At 32.3% G+C, this 19,692-nt stretch overlaps 1 protein-coding gene across 3 annotated transcripts in view; it reads right to left on the reverse strand.

Annotated features, from left to right (window-relative positions):
* Positions 1-425: 425 nt before the first annotated feature.
* The window catches only part of LOC143226007 (uncharacterized), a 42,160-nt gene continuing 22,893 nt past the window's right edge, over positions 426-19,692 (reverse strand). The window contains exon 5 of one of the 3 annotated variants that reach the window (XM_076456358.1): positions 426-958. In XM_076456358.1, coding sequence (XP_076312473.1) covers positions 904-958 — 55 coding nt within the window. In that variant the 3' untranslated portion in view covers positions 426-903. Of the gene's footprint in view, positions 959-7,025; positions 7,317-11,405; positions 11,657-19,692 lie in introns of those variants that run through there. The other 2 variants (XM_076456355.1, XM_076456360.1) reach the window with 2 other exon arrangements.

Consider the following 19,692-nt stretch of genomic DNA (forward strand, 5'->3'; position numbering starts at 1 on the left):
AGCATAAATGAGTTTTCGTATTATAGCTCCTATTATTTTTTGTATTTTTATGTTTGTTTTACACTTATACAGCTAGTTCACTTTTATAAGTACCCACAATTACAGTTTATTGATGAAACATTATCATGTTATTTCTTTTGAATTTTTTTATTATAACGCACGCTGTTTTTGATATGTGGTTGAAATATTTTCTTCTTCAATATTTCTAAAGATTTTGAGGAATTAAATGGTCAAACTTTGTCACCTGTAGCAAGAGTTCGTTTTTGTGCATAACTTACCTGACAATAGGTGGCTTTTCTCTATGAATCCCATACAGAACGTTACATGAGCTGAACTTTTTACAATTAATTTAAACTTTAAATTGTTAGAACAAATTGATAAAATTTTCTCTTTACCATACTATGAAAAATACATTATAAAGATTGTGTTTATTCCTTCCTGTACCATAAAAATTATGTCATAATTTTTTTTTTCTCAAATATTTAAGAGACTAAAGAAATCTGAGCTTAAACCTAATACAGGTATCGGGCATGGCCTAGTGAATAGCATTCTAGGACTGTGAATCAGAACATTATTGCTTGACAACACATTACCTCAAAAATTCGCTCTGCACTTCCTCTGTTGTTTCACTATCATCTGAAATATCACTTGTTTTTAGCAAATTGGATGAGTTCAAAAAGATTAATTTTAGTAAGTTTTGATTTCCTTTCTTATGTGCATTTACAACAAGTCTTTTAATTTTGATTTTTCCCAGTAGTTGTTTGGTTGAAGAATGGAGTCAGTCCAACGTCAAGAATCAAGTTTGTTGATGACATATATTCAATTTGTTTTGTCGAGAAGCAGGTTCGTGGCACGAATTTCCTTTCTTTGTTCCTTTATCTTTATAACGTGAAAAGTTGTATTTTATTCTACTTCTTGTTTTTCAAACGATAGTTCATTGGATTTTGTTGTTTGCGCTCTAGTAAAGATATAATGGAGGTTATTAAACGAATAATGATGGTTACATCGAAGTTTAAGATAAGGCGCAGTTTCTCTTATCAATACATCACACAAGATTCAAAGTTTTGTAATTAAATATAAATGGTAAAGGCAAAACAATAATGCGGCCCATTTAGGAATTTCCTAAAAATATCATTTGATCAGTAATAAAGGTGATTTTAAAGGACAACTGTTCGTTTGAAACCATTCGACACTTTGTCTTATTGTAGTTGTGTTCTTAACCTTTATTTTTCAATATTTTTCTGTACTGCTTCACATGGATAGCAAGACTGCGGGCTTGTGCGTCATTCCCTGGTACAAAGCAATAATAAGAAGGAATTTTGAAATGGCTATTATATTCACAAATATAAGCATGATTAAATATGACGACATGGACTGTAACGACAATGTGTGGCTCTAAAATCGTTTTGATATAACATATACTCAACCTCTGTAAACGAGTACTTGATTTATTGGTAATTTGAAACAAACATTCTTAATGCCTGTACTTCTCTTCCATCATGTAAACGCTTCCGAACTACGTAAATTTTAACAAAGACAGTATTTGATGGTTAGGCGACATCTTGTTTTATCATTAGTTTGTTCTATTCGCGCTCTTGTAAGTAATATTATCCATAAGGACATTCCACGACTTCTCTTGGAAAATAAAATTTTAGTCAGAAGTCAAAGTTATATATCCGACTTTTGATTAATGGACGATGTTTAATCGTAGAGTTACAAACAACAACAACAACAAAACATATTGACATAAGAGCTTTTAAATGGCAGTTTTTCATAGTCTCTCGACAAACATACAGTTACTCCAAGAGAGGTGAAATAGGTCCACTTTACAGATATTTACAGTTACATTAAACTCCTTATTAAAGACTGATTCATTTCGAAAAATTTAACGTCCGTTTTTGTAGAGAAGTATTAATTGTATTCATGCAAAACTTTGCTTTTCCTTGTGACAAAATTTGGCAGCCAAACCCTCGCTTGGATTTTTACCTTCAAATATACCTTGTAATTATATTGTTATTTATAACAGTTAGACATTGTTGTAGATTCGCGACCTGTTTCTTTCTTCCTGTTTAACGTTAAATAATAATAATTACACATGTATGTATTGCTGTCAAAATAAATGTTTCTTTCGTCATTGCATTTGCACGGAAATGTTTTGATGTTAGTTTAACTAGTTAATAAGAAACTGACACAAAGATAGTTTCCGTAGTATATTTTTTAAGTATAAATTCAAGGTCTTTATCATTCTCATGTAGTTATTTTTTATCATAATTATAAGCGATGTTTGTTGGTCCACTTTCAGTATTGGACAGGGTTCAACTGGTTGGTTTATAGTACATGAAAACGTTTTAATCCATTTCTAGTCAACTCCTGTACGTCATATAGAATTCAAAACCTTTAAATATTCTTTTTTTTTTGGGGGGGGGTATTTCTCAATGAAATAACATTCCTTTAGGAATATTACGAAATAAGAAATTTGTTCATCCATGTAACTTTAACCAAACGTTTCAATGGAATATTCCCGATTAGTGAGTAACTACTCCGATTTTTATACAGGACGCACACGATTGTAACTTTAGAAAAATATAAACATGTAAGAATAGCAATAAATAAACTTGTGTAATTTATCCAACCTAATTTTACCTTCACTTATAATGAAACTATTGCTATATGATTATCTTAAACCAGACTACTAGAAAACTTTAAAAACAAATTATTCAATCGGAACGAATTCGCGCGATTTTTCAAGCAGTCTTCTGTCAAATTCTTTAATCGTTCATTTTAAAATTACTTTATGACATTTCGGCTGTTATAGAGAAAAATATGATGTTGCGTATAGTAGCATATGAGCGCCATCTGATTAGGGTATACATTATACACAAAAAAATTAACAATTATATTTTGTATTTAAAAAATTGAAAACCTTAATAAGGACGAATTTTTCTCACGAAAAAAATTAAAGACAGTTTCCTACATATTGAAATATAATTATTTGATGCACTTTTATAAAGTTAATTCAATTGATAACTGGAAAAATAAAATGTTCACTTGAAAAGTTTTGAGTAAATCCATAACATAATCTGTATTTGTTGCGTCAAGGTAGCAACAGCAGTAACGAATACATACTTAAAGAGGTATATAGTTGTTGGAACAGCTTTAAGCATAATTCAAGCTATTTCCACAAAGACAATTTAACCATTTGATTATAAACGTAGATAGATTTTATACAAATATTTTATTTTGTATTTGGTAAAAAGTATTTTTACTGATATAATAATTAAGTAAAATTTGAACAATTTTTGTATGCGTCACAAATGTAATACTTGAAACGGTCAAACAGAGAAGTACACAAGTAATATATATCACAGATTTTTATAGTATTTAGCATGATCAAACTACGACTTCGAGAGTACATAAGTTGAAGCCTGTTGCTACAAAACGCGATACGCCTTTGAAGGCACGTGGGCGCTATGAAAATAGCAGTCAAATCTCACTAATGTAACAGAGAAGAATAATATAAGATTTAACAGTGGGAGTTGTTCCTCTTGTGTTTTAAAGTTAGACAGCTATGCGCAGATAATTTTTGTGTAGTTTTCCGAAGATTCTGAAAGACACAATTTGTTTGATATTTATGTAATTAAAAAGTAACGTGTGTATATGGGAAGCTTTTTAAACTTCATCGAATTACACAAAATACGAATTAGAGGCAGAAAAGTACAGACAACGCCACCATATGTTCTTGAGAAGCTTTTTAAACTGCTTTAAACTATGCAAAGACGAAATTAGGAGAAGCGAGCTAAAATCGACGTTCCCATATGTATTACAAAAGGTTAGGTACAGATAGACTATGTATTTGAAATAGAAGGTACGTGGGAAAAATTATCTGTCGTTCCTTAGAGCCCTAACTTAGACAGAAGTGTTCATGCGTTAAGGTTTTATACGTGAGTTATTCCATTTCTTTACATACATTTAAAATACCAGTATCATTACCTTGTTGGATTTTAATACTTGCTTCTGATACTTAGGTTTTCAAAGCGTCGTTAGGTATAGTGTCGCGTACTAGCTAAGTCGATCTGTTTGCCGCTTTTTGGAAAACCATTCGACTCAAAGTGGTTTTTGTACTAGAAGTGTGTGGTTGGTATCACATACTGTGAAATAGGATTAATTCACTTAAGTTTAACCTCACAATCATTGAGACGTCTCGCACGACTATCATATTCTTTAAGAGCTCTACATACTTAAACTTATATGTGAATAGTCTAAACAGATCATTTAACTGATGAAACTTTGTAGAATGGACGGCAACAGGCAGTTGGCGTTCATTCTACAAAGTTTCATCATGAATACACTGGCTAAACAATCTATTAAAGAAAAATAATTTAACTGTTTCAATTACTTTAAACATATAAAAAATGTTTCGTACGCGAAACACGAGTTCCTCCTGGTGTTGAAAAAAGGAGAATCAGCAATTTGGTATTAAACACAGAGATACAAACTATAATCATTAATCTTTATTGACGTTTTAGTAAATTTAAGCGGTAAGAAAGTTGATCGCTAAAGACAATGAGAAGATTCTGATTAAGTATTTCAAAAAGTTATTGTTTGTTGTTAAGCTACACAAAGTGTTATCTTTCTCTATCCAGCAAGGATATCGAAACCCGGTTTCTAGTGGTGTAAGTCCGCAGACACCCGCCCCCAGCGGCGGTATTTCAAAAGGATTCACCAAGGTCACGAGTTAAACGAATTTACAAAATTGAAAATAAGATTTTTATTGATTACTTTTGTAAAATTATTTATTTAAGTTTGAAATTTAAAAAGAAAAATATAGTTAAGGTATCTTAATGGAACATTAAGAATCAAAAATTTGAAGTACTTCAAAAGGCTTGAGAAAAGTTTTAGGTTACATATTATTTGTTTTGGGTTTATTTTTATCATTTTAAAGCAAAAAGTTAAACGACGTCCTGTGTCCAACATGGATATCAAAACCGGTTTTTAGTGTTGTGAGTCTAGACTTACCGCTGAGCCACTGGGAACGTACTGTATTTCTCAACGTCAAAGACACTATTTTTTTAACCAGAATAAGTCTCAAAAATTTACCCTGCGTCTTCCAGGCCGAAGGTTACAATGCTCATAGGTCTAAACCTAAGCCTAGAGGAAGCGTTTCGATACTAGACTAATCCAAGAATGAAATATATAAATTAATTAGTATTAAGTAACCATTAAATAAACGAGATAAGCATAAATTATCACAAAAATCATTGGAACTTCCGCAGTAGGTTAAGGTAAACCAGTCAATGGTCTAATTTTCCTGTTTTCTATCAAATAATGACATTTTTACTCACCTTAAACGATCTTGATATTAAGGCAGCATTATAAGGACATACGAAAGGTAAAATTGCGGAAACACTACTCGGCAACGTCAGCCATTTGCAAAATATTGTAAGTTTGTTTTGGTTTCGCTAAATCCGTTCTCTTCTGTTGTTGTGTAACGATTTCAAACACAGACCTGTTCTCAGTAAGAATTCTCTGTGACAGTTCAGCTGAATCACATTTTTTTAACACAGCTCTTATTACATATTATGGCTTCCACACACAAACAAGGCACTCCAAGAATAGGCTTAGTTAGTTAGTTATCACCATTAGATTCCATCAAGGAATATAGGGCCGCAATCGCTTGCGGATTCTTCAATAGGTATTTGAGTGAGTATATTGTTAGCCCACTGCACCGAGCCGTCCCTAATTTAGCAGTGTAAGACTAGAGGGAAGGCAGCTAGTCATCACCACCCATCGCCAACTCTTTGGCTACTCTTTTACCAACGAAAAGTGGGATTGACCGTCACATTGTAACGCCCCCACGGCTGGGAGGGCGAGCATGTTTGGCGCGACGCGGGCGCGAACCCGCGACCCTCGGATTACGAGTCGCACGCCTTACGCGCTTGGCCATGCCAGGCCCAGAATAGGTTTAGAATAACTTTATTACTGGTAATAATAGATATTCCAGTGGTAATATAATGAATACACTTTCAAAGGTGGATATGATAAGCATATAGCTCACAAAAAATCTAGAAGTGTGCAAGAGGATTTGTGTACCATAAGTCACTAAACAATCCAATCTTGGTATGATTCGTGGAAAGGCAGCGACCTTATTCTTATGTTTATTTTTTTCTTCAGAATTTAGTTAATTAAAATGGGGGCGCGTCTTCAACGCCGGGTAATACGGTAGTTTAAAACATTTAAAATATTTTAAGTTATACCTATTTCAACCTCTAAATATGTAATATTGACGAAAGACGGAAAAATATATTAAATGTACTATGAATTAAGTATTTAGACTTAAAATATACGCATACTTTACTTGATTTTTACAACATTTATTGCTTACATAGTCTATTGTAAGCAAAACGTCTGAAAGTTTGTAGACTGTCATTATCTTTCAATATTTATCATTGTTTATTTTGTTTTTATGTAAAATTTTATAGGAATCTTACCATTCTCATTATGAATTCGCAAACTAGATTACGCTGCAATTGCTTGGTTTCTGCAGAAATGTTATCGAATAAATGTTATGTCATTAAACTAACAAGCAAATTTATACATAAAATCTCGATTATCTGTAGCAATTTCGTGTTTAAATACTTGTCATTATTCATTATTTTTGGAACCTGTTATCGTATTTTGTGGAGTGTGTGTACGTGTTTGTGCGTATGATTTTCATTATTTAAGCTTTACCAATCAATAAACTGCTTGCATTCATAATACCTCTGTATTTCGATATTAATACAGTCGTGTATTACATATTTTATATTACTTGTGATTATAATACCCGTGCATTTCTGTATAAATATTCTCATATACTATTTGATTTGTATATTAGAAACTGTTATACGAATACTTGCTACACAATGTTTATGACATATATACTGAATATGCTTTTATTTATGTAGAAACAAGAACTTGCAGAAATTTAACAAGATTTTATTACTGCTACAAAGTTTAAATAATCTTTACAAGAGCCAGTATTTTACCAAAAGTACTTAATAATTCTAAACAGCAGTTGAAAATTCAAAGAGCCAGCACAGTTCTTAAAAGAAGAAAGAAAAAAATTGATCCCATTAATGTAACACGCTGGACAATTCTATTCACTCGAGATAACACAGTTACCTTCTTTACAAATAATTACGATACCTATTTTCTTCAACACGCTTTACTCTTCATGGTTCCCCGCTAGTACAGCGGTATGTCTCCGGATTTACAACGGTAAAATCAGGGGTTCGAGTCCCCTCGGTGGGCTAAACAGATATCCCTTTGTGGCTTTGCTATAAGAAAAAAACACGCACTCTTCAGGAGCGAACAAGTTGTTCTTAGAGCAAATGTTACAATCCTGCTATTCTCGCGCATCGCTTTTTTTATTAATCCCATCAGTTTTATCACAGCTGTACTTGTTCTTATCAGGATTGACTCGTATAAATGAAGACATAACAGTGCTATAAATTACCATGTAATCAATAACATAAATTTAGAAAGAATATTTTGTTTCTGAGTGGTGGCATATTACTTTCTAACTCTTCTTCAGTAGTTTCTTCGTTCTTTCTCACATCTCTGATCTTCTCTATTAACTTCAACTGATGTTCCTTATAATGAAACATTTGCCCTCCCCTTTCCCGGTGAAAAATGAGAAACATAATTATTTCTTTATTTATTCAACATATGTATAAGATTTGCAATTTTTTAGCTATTAACAATTTATAATAAAAATCACCAGGTCTGTCAGCAGCTTTACTTAAAATATTTATATATGTACCTCGTAGCTGAATATTAAAAGAAAAAGTCGTTACCACGGCAGACTTTTCGATATTCGACATAAAAATATTCACTCAGGTCATTAAAGAGACCGACGCGGTCTTGTCGACATTCTATAAGCCCTGACACAATGTGATTGGGGTCAACTGGCAGCAGGTTATCAAAGAGACCGACGTAGTCTTCTTGTTTCTATTAGGCATACACAATAAATGTCATTGAAGTATTGTGCTTTCTGTAGACCTCAAGTGATTTTATTTAAATAAGTAGTTGTTTTATATAAAGTCAAATTATCTTTTGAGGTTAAAAGCGTAAAACAGTCAAACATACAATTGGTGTGAACGCTTTTTGTAATCATTAAGAGGAAAACCTTACTGAGTTTATTTATTAAATCTAAAACAATTTCCTAATCTAGGCAGTATTGCCCTCTAGTGAGCATTTGTAAAATTGAGGAGGCAGTGCTCTTTGAGGGGGCGGCAGAGGCAAACAGTTAAGCTTGAAGGGTTTCAAAGTTGCATTTATTAAAATTAAGCCATAAAAATTGATTACTTTACAATTTTCATTGTAGAAAAATATTTTAATGGTCTGAAAATGTATTAGGAGGGGACATTAGCGCTCATTGTATCCTGAAGGGGTTGCTGTATCACAAAAGGTTGGGAAACACTGACTTAAAACAAGAAACCAAAATTTACTATTGTGAATTAAATATAGCTGGACGTCTGTTGTATGGCTGAAACTAATCTTAAAAATATCTGGCATGGCCAGATGGTTAGTATTTCACTAATATTCTAAGGTCGTGGATTCGAATCCCCGTCACACTAAACATGCTCGCCCTTTCAGTTGTGGGGCGTTATAATGTTCGGTCAATCTCACTATTTGATGATAGAGGAGTAGCTCAAGAGTTGGCGGTGGTTGGTGATGAGTAGCTGCCTTCCCTCTATTTTTACATTGCTAAATTAAAGAAGGGTAGCGAAGATAGCCCTCATGTAGCTTAGAGCAAAATTAAAAACAAATCAATCACACCCATCACATTTTATTGTGGGAGCTTGCTCATTCTCTCAACTGTAATGTCAAAACTTTTAAGGCGGGTACAGTGTCTTTTGACTTCGATTTTACCCCTAATATCCTGTAAAAAAATTCTGTGGACATCCATGCTAAAATACAACTTTATAACGTATCTGTCTTATTCCCGAATACATTTAACAGTGTTGAATATAATTGGTCTCGACTGTTTGTTTTCTAATCTCTGTTACCCGCTAGTACAGCGGTAAGTCTTCAGATTTACAACGCTAAACTCAGGCGTTCGTTTCCCCTGGGTGGGCTCAGTAGATAGCGTGATGTGACTTTTCTAATCTCTATTTTGTATCAGTAGCACATAAACATCTTCTTCACATTGTCAATTTCACTGTTTCTACTTTTATCACATCACAGTTCACGGTCGTTAACTGGATCGTTTATAAACGTCGCTTACAAATATTACTGCAAAATGTCAAAAAGTTCAGTCTTTGATATATTCCAATAAAAATTAATAAGGAAATGTCATCCATCTTTTTCATTTGATCTTTAAGGGTTAGGATTCGAATCAATAAGTTCTCAAACTCTTACGTTTCCATTGAATTATATAACAAAATATTCTCATATCACTTTTAATCCCAAATGGATGTATCTTAAGTCCAGCACTTATATACGATCAAAATTAGTTTTAATCAGAACAAAGTTACAGATTGTTCTTATTAATTCAAGCCCGAGAGGACGTAAGGTAAAATTAAACTCCTGTAATAACGTTAATCCATCGCAGCGGTTTTCTGTTTTCATTTATCACTTTGAACAACCTGATTAAGGATTTTATCGTTTCCACGACAAATGCTTTACCTAAGAGAAAGGATCTTAATTTGTTCAGCCCATACATGATTTCCAAGCATTCTTGTTCATTGGTGCCTAAATATTATTTGTGTGAAGCAATATTCAGCTTCATTACGTCACATTATGTTATCCTCACCTATTTGTTCCAGCATTACTCCTATAGCTGTATCAGTTTGTAAAATGGTGGCTAATGTTTCCTTATATCTATGTCAATATTGTTTTGTTTTTACACAACGCCTCTTTTAATTTTCTAAAAGCCCTCTCACTGTTTCATCCAACGCAACAGGTTTTTGTCCTGATTAATAGGTTAATGTTAAAAATAGGGTTGCCATATTCGCAAACCACAAAATAAACTTCCTGTAATAACATACTAAGGGAAGTTCTAGCTCTTTTCTTTGTTGCATGTTTCTTTCAAGCTCTAATAGATTTTATCTTTGCCACTACAAGAGTACCTTTACCCACCATGCAGTCTAGCCCAAGCTCGCATTTACTTGGTTTTGCTGTTAATCCTACTTTATTCAACCAGTTTAGTTCTTACTGTTTAGTTTGTCTAAAGTATAACATTACCATTATGGTGGTACTGTCTCTAATACCAAACCAATCAGGTAAAATTATTAATGTGAAGGAAAGGTATTTTAATGACGGGTGAAAGCTCCTTACAATCCACAAAATAAGATGAACTAATCTCAATACACATCGACTACTTGACAACGTTATGTGAAGAAACTGGCAAAATGAGAGAAGGAACAATCGGGTATCATTTTCCAGAACCCTCATCATCAAAAGCATTTGGTTATTTCCACAATCTTCTAACAAATTTGAAGAAGTATTACTGTATTACATAGTGCTGACTTGGATAGGTGAACTTCGTTGAGATAATGATGAATGGAACATAATAAAAGGAATATTAAAGTGATGCACCCACACAATGATGAACTATTTAACCATGTTTTGAGAAACAGTTTATGTACGGGACTAAAATGTACCATTGTTTTTGATACTCTATAGAATCAAAGAACAAATCACTGAAACGACTTATATTTAGTTGCGAACTAAAAGTATCATTAGAATATCCTGTGAACAATATGCAGGATAAACGTATCCTTTTGTCACACATATGTGTTGCTTAAGAGTATTTTCTATGAAACAAATACCCATAACTAATGATGACAAGGAACACACTTAAAGAAAATATTCAGTATAGACGGCTAATATGGATACTAAAACGTTGTTATTTGTTCAGTGTTTTAGATAAAAGTTTTTATTACCCATACCCACCGTTGCTACTATATATATTTAAACATCTATAACCCTTATCATCAAAATCTAAATATGCTTAGCTTTAATTAATATTTTTCTCATTAGATATCTCTAATCTCCATTCTAAAAACAATATTTAATCGCTCTAAACTTCGTTGTGACTTTCTTCTGTATGCAGCACAAATAAATTAACATGGATAAGTCTCTGAAAAAAAGATTTTCCAGTAAGCTTCACTTAATTAATCTAGATTGTTCCGTATAACAGAGATTAGGTAGGGATTATGAACCAGTTCGACTCGATAATTTTTACTTATTTGTTTATACATGCGTCTAATGTCTCTGATTACACTAGTTATATAGTTACTTATTCACATAAAGTTATATTTCAAATTCATTAAAATACTGTAAAAAAAGAAAGGATTAAGTAAAGCGCATGGATTACTGCAATTAGTCAACTTACGGCGTAACTATATTGAAATTGTACATACTGTAAATACAAGCTCTTTATTAGCATTAGTACCAAGTAATGTCGAGATGTTACAGTGTTATTCTTCCTACTGGTTCTATGTTTTCATTTTCTTCTCTTTAGGAACAAATCAGAATAATAGATATCAAATTAATAAAGTTCTGACGCCTTGTGAATCAGTTGATTGGATAGGAATGTAACTTCATAAGTCCATGTGGAAAATAATTGCTGAGAAGCTTGATCAGGTTATTTCATTTTCGTAAATGGTTGCTGAAGAAATAGAAATTAAACTACAACAACAACAACAAAACAAACAAACATCGGCTGCCAAACAGTTTTTGTATTTTAAGCTACAAGAGAGTAAGATATGTTGAGGTAAATCTATCATTAGTACAAAAAATATAGATGAACTGACACGTAGTAGGAATGAGGACAAAAACAGTATGATTTACAAACATAGATGTACAATAACACTTTCAAATACATAAGATTTACAAAAGATCGTACAAACTAGAAGTTACTGAAAGATGACAAAGCCATAGTATTAATAATATTTATCATCACTTAGTTTCTGCCCCTCCTATGTTTGGTTATTTGTTTATAAACAGTTTATTTGTCATTTAATTTACATAAAAATGTATGTAGATGTGTGTTAGTATAATATCTATAACATACTATACTTTCATTATCCTAATCGTGATGCTTTTTAAGTTACGAAGAAAAAACTACTCACGACGCAGGGGTACGAACACTTTCTGTCGTAAGTGGGGATACTCAACACTATGCTACCGAGGATGTTGGTTGTGTGACATTGGTAAAGTCTGTTAACAAATAAACAAACCCTATCGCTACAGCCATTAAAATACTTTGCAAAACAAATGAGAAATTCACATTATATCATTGTGTATAAAAACAACACACTGTAGTAGGCTGTAATTGTGGAGAAAAATCTGCTTAGAAAAGCTAAAAGTTTAATAGTCAGTATTAAAAACTATTATTTATAAGTGTTGGAAAAACGTTTCGCTACGACGAACTTGCGGAGGAAAAGAGATAAGAACTTAAAGATTTTATTGATCTATCGTGCAGACTGAAAATTCTTAGGGGAAATTAGAGACATATTAGTTATAATATTACAGCAATGACATTTTGTATATTATACATCTGTGTGTAATGTATCACTCTGCCCTGTAATTTAAATAAGAATTATCCAAAGCTAGGAATTATTTTTTATATAAATAAGTCTGGTACCCGTGGTGGCTCGGCAGTAAGATCGAGGGCTTAAAACGCACAAATTTGTAATTTAATTCCCACAGCTCTGTGAACTAATATAATGTCATCAGTAGATGTCTGTGCGAGTAAGAACGTAATCATGCTAGCCGTAATGAAGTATTTTATTTTAATATCATTGAAGTAAAAACGTTTACTTTTCAAAGTGAGTTTCTTTCAGTTAAAAGTTTGTTTGTTTTTTTTAATTTCGCGCAAAGCTACTCGAGGGTTATCTGTGCTAGCCGTCCCTAATTTAGTAGTGTAAGACTAGAGGGAAGGCAACTAGTCATCACCACCCACCGCCAACTCTTGGGCTACTCTTTTACCAACGAATAGTGGGATTGACCGTCACATTATAACGCCCCCACGGCTGGGAAGGCGAGCATGTTTGATGCGATTGGGATTCGAACACGCGACCTTCGGATTACGAGTCGAACGCCTTAACATGCTTGGCCATGCCGAGCCCTCAGTTAAAAATTACCATTTTCGTGTTTCCAGCAGACATGTCAAAGTTAGCACTATGTGATGTAAATCATATAGTAACAGTAATGTTAACACAAACTTAAAAACCTCAGCATGAGGTTGAAGTTCAGGACAGTGATTTAAATTAGAATTTATTCACAATTACCAAAAGAGAAAGAGTATAAACTGGTAACCTGCTTAAGATTTTGCGCAAAACAGTTCGAACTCAGTCATTATATCTTGGACAAATCTTTAATAACTTGAAATAACAATAACAGTGTTAAGACTGAAACAACAGATAAAGTTGGTAAAGCACGAAATATAATATTGTGTACATGTCTTAGGGACAAGAGTGTAAACAGGTGCAAAGCAAAATCAAAGAAATCCTACTTTTACAACACCTCAAACCCAAATTAAACCAATATAAAGAAACACCTTTATACCTACACTAATTAATAGCCTAATGTATACTACAACGCCCCTACGATGCTGTACCCGTTTTCACTCTCGTCACTAAGACACGTGCCTGGCAACGGTCAGTTGCAAACTCTTTTTGTTAACCTGAAGATGACCGAAAAAGGTCAAACGTACTCTATTTTAATTCCTGTTATGTTACTAAGATTTATTCCTGTTTACTTATATTAATTTTGGCTTCATATTATTTTATTACTTTAATAATCTATATACGAAATGTACAGAGTTTGTTTTGCATTTTATATCTAATAAATCGTTTTTAACCATCAATCCCGTGCATAAAATTATTCTTATTTTGAGCAAATGAATTGTTAAAGTGTGTTGTCATACGTTTTACATATTGTGGATTATCTTAAGTGTGTAGCGTAGGACTGAATAGTCATATTAGTAAATAATATAAATCCAAAGGATTAGTCTGATGTCGTAGCATTCTCACCAAAAATTGGATTAATGTCTATTATAAAGCTAGAAATATATGGCATACAAATTCTACCTATCTCTCTCTCTTCTACACTACGCATTTCATATTGTGCAAACTTGTAGATTTTTCTGAAGTTCTAGTTTGGTTGTAGTCATACTAATTAGACCCTAGGTGATAGTTTCTGTTACAAGGGTCAGACAAGGAAGATATGTATTGTTTTGAGATACTTGTATTGTATCTCATATTATCTTGTGTATATGGAACTGCTCCACGACTATCAAATGTACGAGATATATTTCTTGATACTTGCGAGTCACTTGTATGATCAGCCTAATGTTGATAGATATAATAATTTTGGCATGGGGTTTGCTTCCGTCTTGAGACAGTCGGGAATTGTTATGAAACTTTTCTTTGTTATTCTAACAGTATGTAAACAGTTATATTAGGGCTAAGCAGTATATAAAGTACAATAAAAATAAACTAATTATTTACACAAATACTTATATTAATACCAAATAGTTTTTTCAGTGTGTATTACGGGCCAAAAAGTTATATAATTTAATGTAGTTATCTAACTATAGTTTTTTTTGCTCACGTTGAATTTTAACACAGTTTAGTTTACTCTATAACTTTACTCTTCACAACGCAATAGTTATTCTATTGAATCATATCTCACTATTTATGCTTGTTGTTTTTATCAGTAAATCAAGTTCTCATTTTGTGTTAGTTTCTTACATAGTGTTTCTAATTCCACACCAACAAGATATCACATTTGCTATATCAGGAACCTTTCACTCTTGTGAAGATCAGACACTACTTTACTTGTATTTATGAATGCTACAGGTTATACCCACGTAAACAACCTACGTCAATGTATAATCTTGTGTGTAATATAATACCAAACAACTGCATTAGTGACTGATATAAAATAAAAACTATCCAAGAATATTATTGGATTATTGTAAAATATAAAACTAAACAACTGTGTTAATTTACATTATGAAAGTAAACAATTGTATAACGTATAATATACATGTATATGACTGAACATTGGTATTAATATATCATATAATACCTAATAATTATATTACAAACCTAAACACCTAAAGTGGTAATGACATTTCCTCAAATGTGCACAACATATTTAATTAAACAAAACTTTCGTTTTCTCATTAAACTAAAATGTACAAGTTAAACAAAAAATGGTTATTTAGCAATGGAACATTGGAAAGAATATGACGAACACATTAGCAGTGTCTCAGGTGTTCTTTAGCTTATCGTTGTAAACAGCCATTAAAGATGACTGGTGTATGTGGTTTTAAAATGTCACACAACACTAAACACGTATTTGACTATCTAACCAATTTCCTACCTCCTCTCTGAAAGAGAAGAACGTTGTCTTAATAAAGTAAAAGCACTGAGTGTTGTACACACTTGAGTTAATATAATCAGTGAAAGACTCTTACCAAATCGCCTTTAATGGAAACTTTCTGTAGTACTCTACACATTTTACTCGACAAACATCGGAGATATAGGTTGCTTACCAATAAAAAGTGCGTATACATGTACAGTGAAAATCAGGTGTTTTCTAAATGTTTCATGAAATCATAATTTGTACGTAATTGGAATTTACATCGACAAAAGCAAACCTCGTAGTAAATATTGTGCACACGATAGGCAAAATATTTACTTTGATGTAATGGTGTTTTTCTGTAATTAGGTAAACTTACAAACCATTAATATATAAGTGACACATTAGTAATTTTCTGTCTAAAAACAGGGTAGCATTTTTCTACCATTCTTACAATCTGTGTTTTTTTATTAACAGAGGTTTCTTTTAACTTTATATTCTTACCCATTTGTTATTAGAAATATAACGATATAATTAACCATGCCTATGGTATGAGTAAAAACCTATTGTCATTTTTACCCTATGACTGAAAACTAACTTTCAGCTTCATATTACTATAAATAACTTTCTATTTCCTCAGTTACTGCTGATAGCCCTGAAAGATTTATCTGGAGGTGTAAACTAATATTCTATCATCTACTGTTTAGTGTTCTTCGTATTAAAAACATGCTTAACTAACACGGATGGTGTTTATTTAGCGAAAAATTACACAATGGGTTATCTGTGCTCTATCCATCGCAAGGAATAAAACTATACAATTTAGCAGTGTAAGTTCGGAATATTATAGGGGCACTATAATAAGTAAATATATACATTAAAAAGAAAAATATGAGCCTATTTACATCATGCTTGCTGTAAACTTTGCGTATGCAAAAGAGAAATTACGTCATTTCAATGACTTTATTCTGCTAGTTCCAAAACGCTTTTGTTTCAGTGTTTATCTAATCAAGGTAACCTTGTTATTGTCTCTGTATTTTCTGTTATATATTTAATTATTGTTTGGACGTACGTTGAAAACATAAATATATAACACTTTCCCTATATAGGAGGAACTACGGAATACAAATATATATATCTATATTGCAATAAAATAATGCTGTAATAGCAGTAGCTCTAATTAAGACCAACACCAGTAATAAAAAGGGTGCAAAAATTAAATATGATGTTTTGTTTATTTGCCGTTAAGCACAAAGCTACACTATGGCCATCTGTGCCCTGCCCAACACGGGTACGGAAACTCGGGTTTTAGCGTTGTGCGGGATTATATAAGGATGGCAATGCCAAGAAATACGGAAACAAGGGAAGGATGAATACACAAAACCATACAAAAATCACGACATGAGTAGGCAGTAAGTCAAACTTACAACTTGATGGTTATTAGCTACTGTAAGACTGTATAGCACTGTTAAGTTTAAATGGTTTTATTCAAATCTTAATATACAACTGACAGGAATTCATGTTTAGTTGTAGATAAAAGTTATTCTACTAAATATTCAACTACTAATGTACCTTGTTTCTGTTTATTTTGGCATCATGCTTAATTTTTGCACTTTTATTACTTTTCCCTTTTTTTTAACATTTTCATTGAAGTATCTTGATAAGTGAATAGTTGTTTTATTTTTATAATTCAATGGTAATATATATATATTGTTAATATCACATCAGTTCTGTCATGTCTTCATTGCACTTGTAGTACGACCTCAGATACTGATATTATACCAAACAATTGGCTATAAAATATTATCAACCAACACTGGTAATAATCTTGACTATTTAGTACTTGATGCTGAAGAACCTACAGCAAGGAAAGAACACATGAAAAATGCATAGCTGTATCATACCTATATTCATGTTTGAGTTCATTTTGGCATTGTTCCTAATACATCATTTTACATTTACAAAAAAAAAATACTGTTTGGTTCAAAGTTAGTGTATTCTATGAATTACGTAATAAAATTTAATATATACTGATTATTTTTCCTTCACTTATAATACAGAAGTTATCTTCCTAAAGATATCGATTGTATAGTGTACAAAGCATTGAGTATTTCAGACGTAACAGTCATCTAAAGTTTATCTATTATTGGCTAGTGAAATTACTAGCCAATAATAGATGAGCTTTAGATGACTGTTAAATGTAAAATACTCAATGCTTTGTACACTGTTTCACCCTGCATTTTTAAAGGAATAACGAATTTTGTAAAAAAAATCAATTTATAGGGGTAATGGTAACTTTGTTTACACTAAAATTGTGTTTTTTTTTTAAATCATACTAAGCACTGCTGTGCTAAGTGATACAATTCCCTAGTAGTCTTAAAATGTCGTAATAAAGTCATTGCAAAAAATTCATACATTTTTGTCTAGCATGGGAAAAGAAAAAAAAAAAAAGATAAACACGTTGACACTTTAGCTTGTTCCAAGTTCTTCATTATAGTAACATTTTTAAACTGTATTGTGAGTCTCACAACCTGTAAAACATTCGATAAAGTAATAAGGTGCTCAAATAAAGCTATAACTCAAGCTTAGAAATTATTTGTAAGCGTCATAGGGTAGTAGAAGGAATGCAGCGGCCATGTTTTTCTTGCCCTATCCTTACATACTAAGCACAGCAGTACTTAGTGATGATGTTATTTAAGAGAAAGACCTTTAAAAGCTAATACTCTAATGTAGTCCTTATCTTCAATTTGAGTTTATTTGTATAACTTATTGTGTACATGCAAAGTTACGTTAAAACTTCATGAAAGAAAACTGATTGTCAGCTACCCCGATTGTGATTAAAATGTCGTCTTGGCAATATAGTTACATTCCCCCTTCGGTGGCTAAGCGGTAAATCTAAAGGCCTATAACGCTAAAATTCAAGCTTCGATACTTATGGAAGGCAGAGCAGAGATGGACCATTGTGCAGGTGTGTGTTCAACAATAAAGAAACGATACATATTTTTACAAGTTAAACGTTTATAAATTACATTTATCAATACTTTTGTCTCAAATTAGACGTTCATTCTAAAGCTAATACGAAACGACGAAATAAAACTCTGAGTTAAAAGGAAATGGACTTGTGAAAGTTTGTTATTAAGAAGACAAAATAAGATTAGCTCCTTTAGTGAAAACAACAAAAATTGAAGACTGTATTTTTCCACTTGTACTGTTTCAATTTACAGAGTGCCACCAATCAGTAGAAACTGTTTTCATCTAAAAAAAAAAGCATAAAAGCTAATTGTTTTTTTCTCACATTGCTGACGAGAAAAAAGACATAATTGTTGTTTCATAAGCAGTCATTCTAGCGTACCGTATCTTGAAAGAAACTTTGAAATCTTTGAAATTAGATTTATGAAAGAAATTAAGTTTTGTACTTTTCTTCATATGTTATAAAAAGACTGTTATTTAATAAAAAGTCATTTTAAAAAGATAATTGAGATTTTGTTAAACTTCTCAGGATTTGAAAGAAACATTTCGAGAACTATTTTTCCTTTACTGTTACTTTAAAATAAATATTTCAGAATTACTCATTTTTATTATTATGATGTATGCATACATACAAATGAAAGCCTAGACATTCACAATGAGGCTGAGAAAACTGAAAGAAATTGTGCACTATCTGTTCTTGTCATTTCTATCAACTCATAACAGGAAATTCGTGTGGTCACAGTTTTCAAAAGCGTTGGGCATATTCCATTTATCAGATATAATCCAAACGCAGATGTCAAACTAGTTAGCAGCATGCATGGCCCAGCATGGCCAGGTGGATTAGGCACTCGACCCGCAATCTGAGGGTCGCGGATTCGAATCCCCGTCACACCAAACATGCTCACCCTTTCAGCCGTCTTAGCGTTAGAAGTTTATGGTCAATTTCAATATTCGTTGGTAATAGAGTAGCCCAAGATTTGGCGGTGGGTGATGATGACTAACCGCCTTCCCTCTAGTCTTACAATGCTAAATTAGGGACGACTAGCGCAGATAGCCCACGTGTAGCTTTGCACGAAATTCAGAAAACAGTTAACAGCAACGGATAATCTGTTAAAGATTAGAAGTTGAGTGCTTAAACTCAAACGTTTTAACTTCTACTGATTTCGCTATTTGCAGGCAGTTGTAAAAAGGCAGTTACCGCGAGTTTTTAGAAATTTAAGAATATCTTTGTAGTAGAAGTAAAGCATCGTCTATTTATATAATTTTAAGACTCCCAATTTCCACCCTTTTCAATAAGTATTATCTACTACAAAATAATGTTAAATTAGTCAATTATTTCAATGTTTAAGTATAAAGATACTATTG

Source organism: Tachypleus tridentatus, chromosome 9 (genome assembly GCF_004210375.1).
Source record: "Tachypleus tridentatus isolate NWPU-2018 chromosome 9, ASM421037v1, whole genome shotgun sequence".
Lineage (NCBI taxonomy): Eukaryota > Metazoa > Arthropoda > Merostomata > Xiphosura > Limulidae > Tachypleus > Tachypleus tridentatus.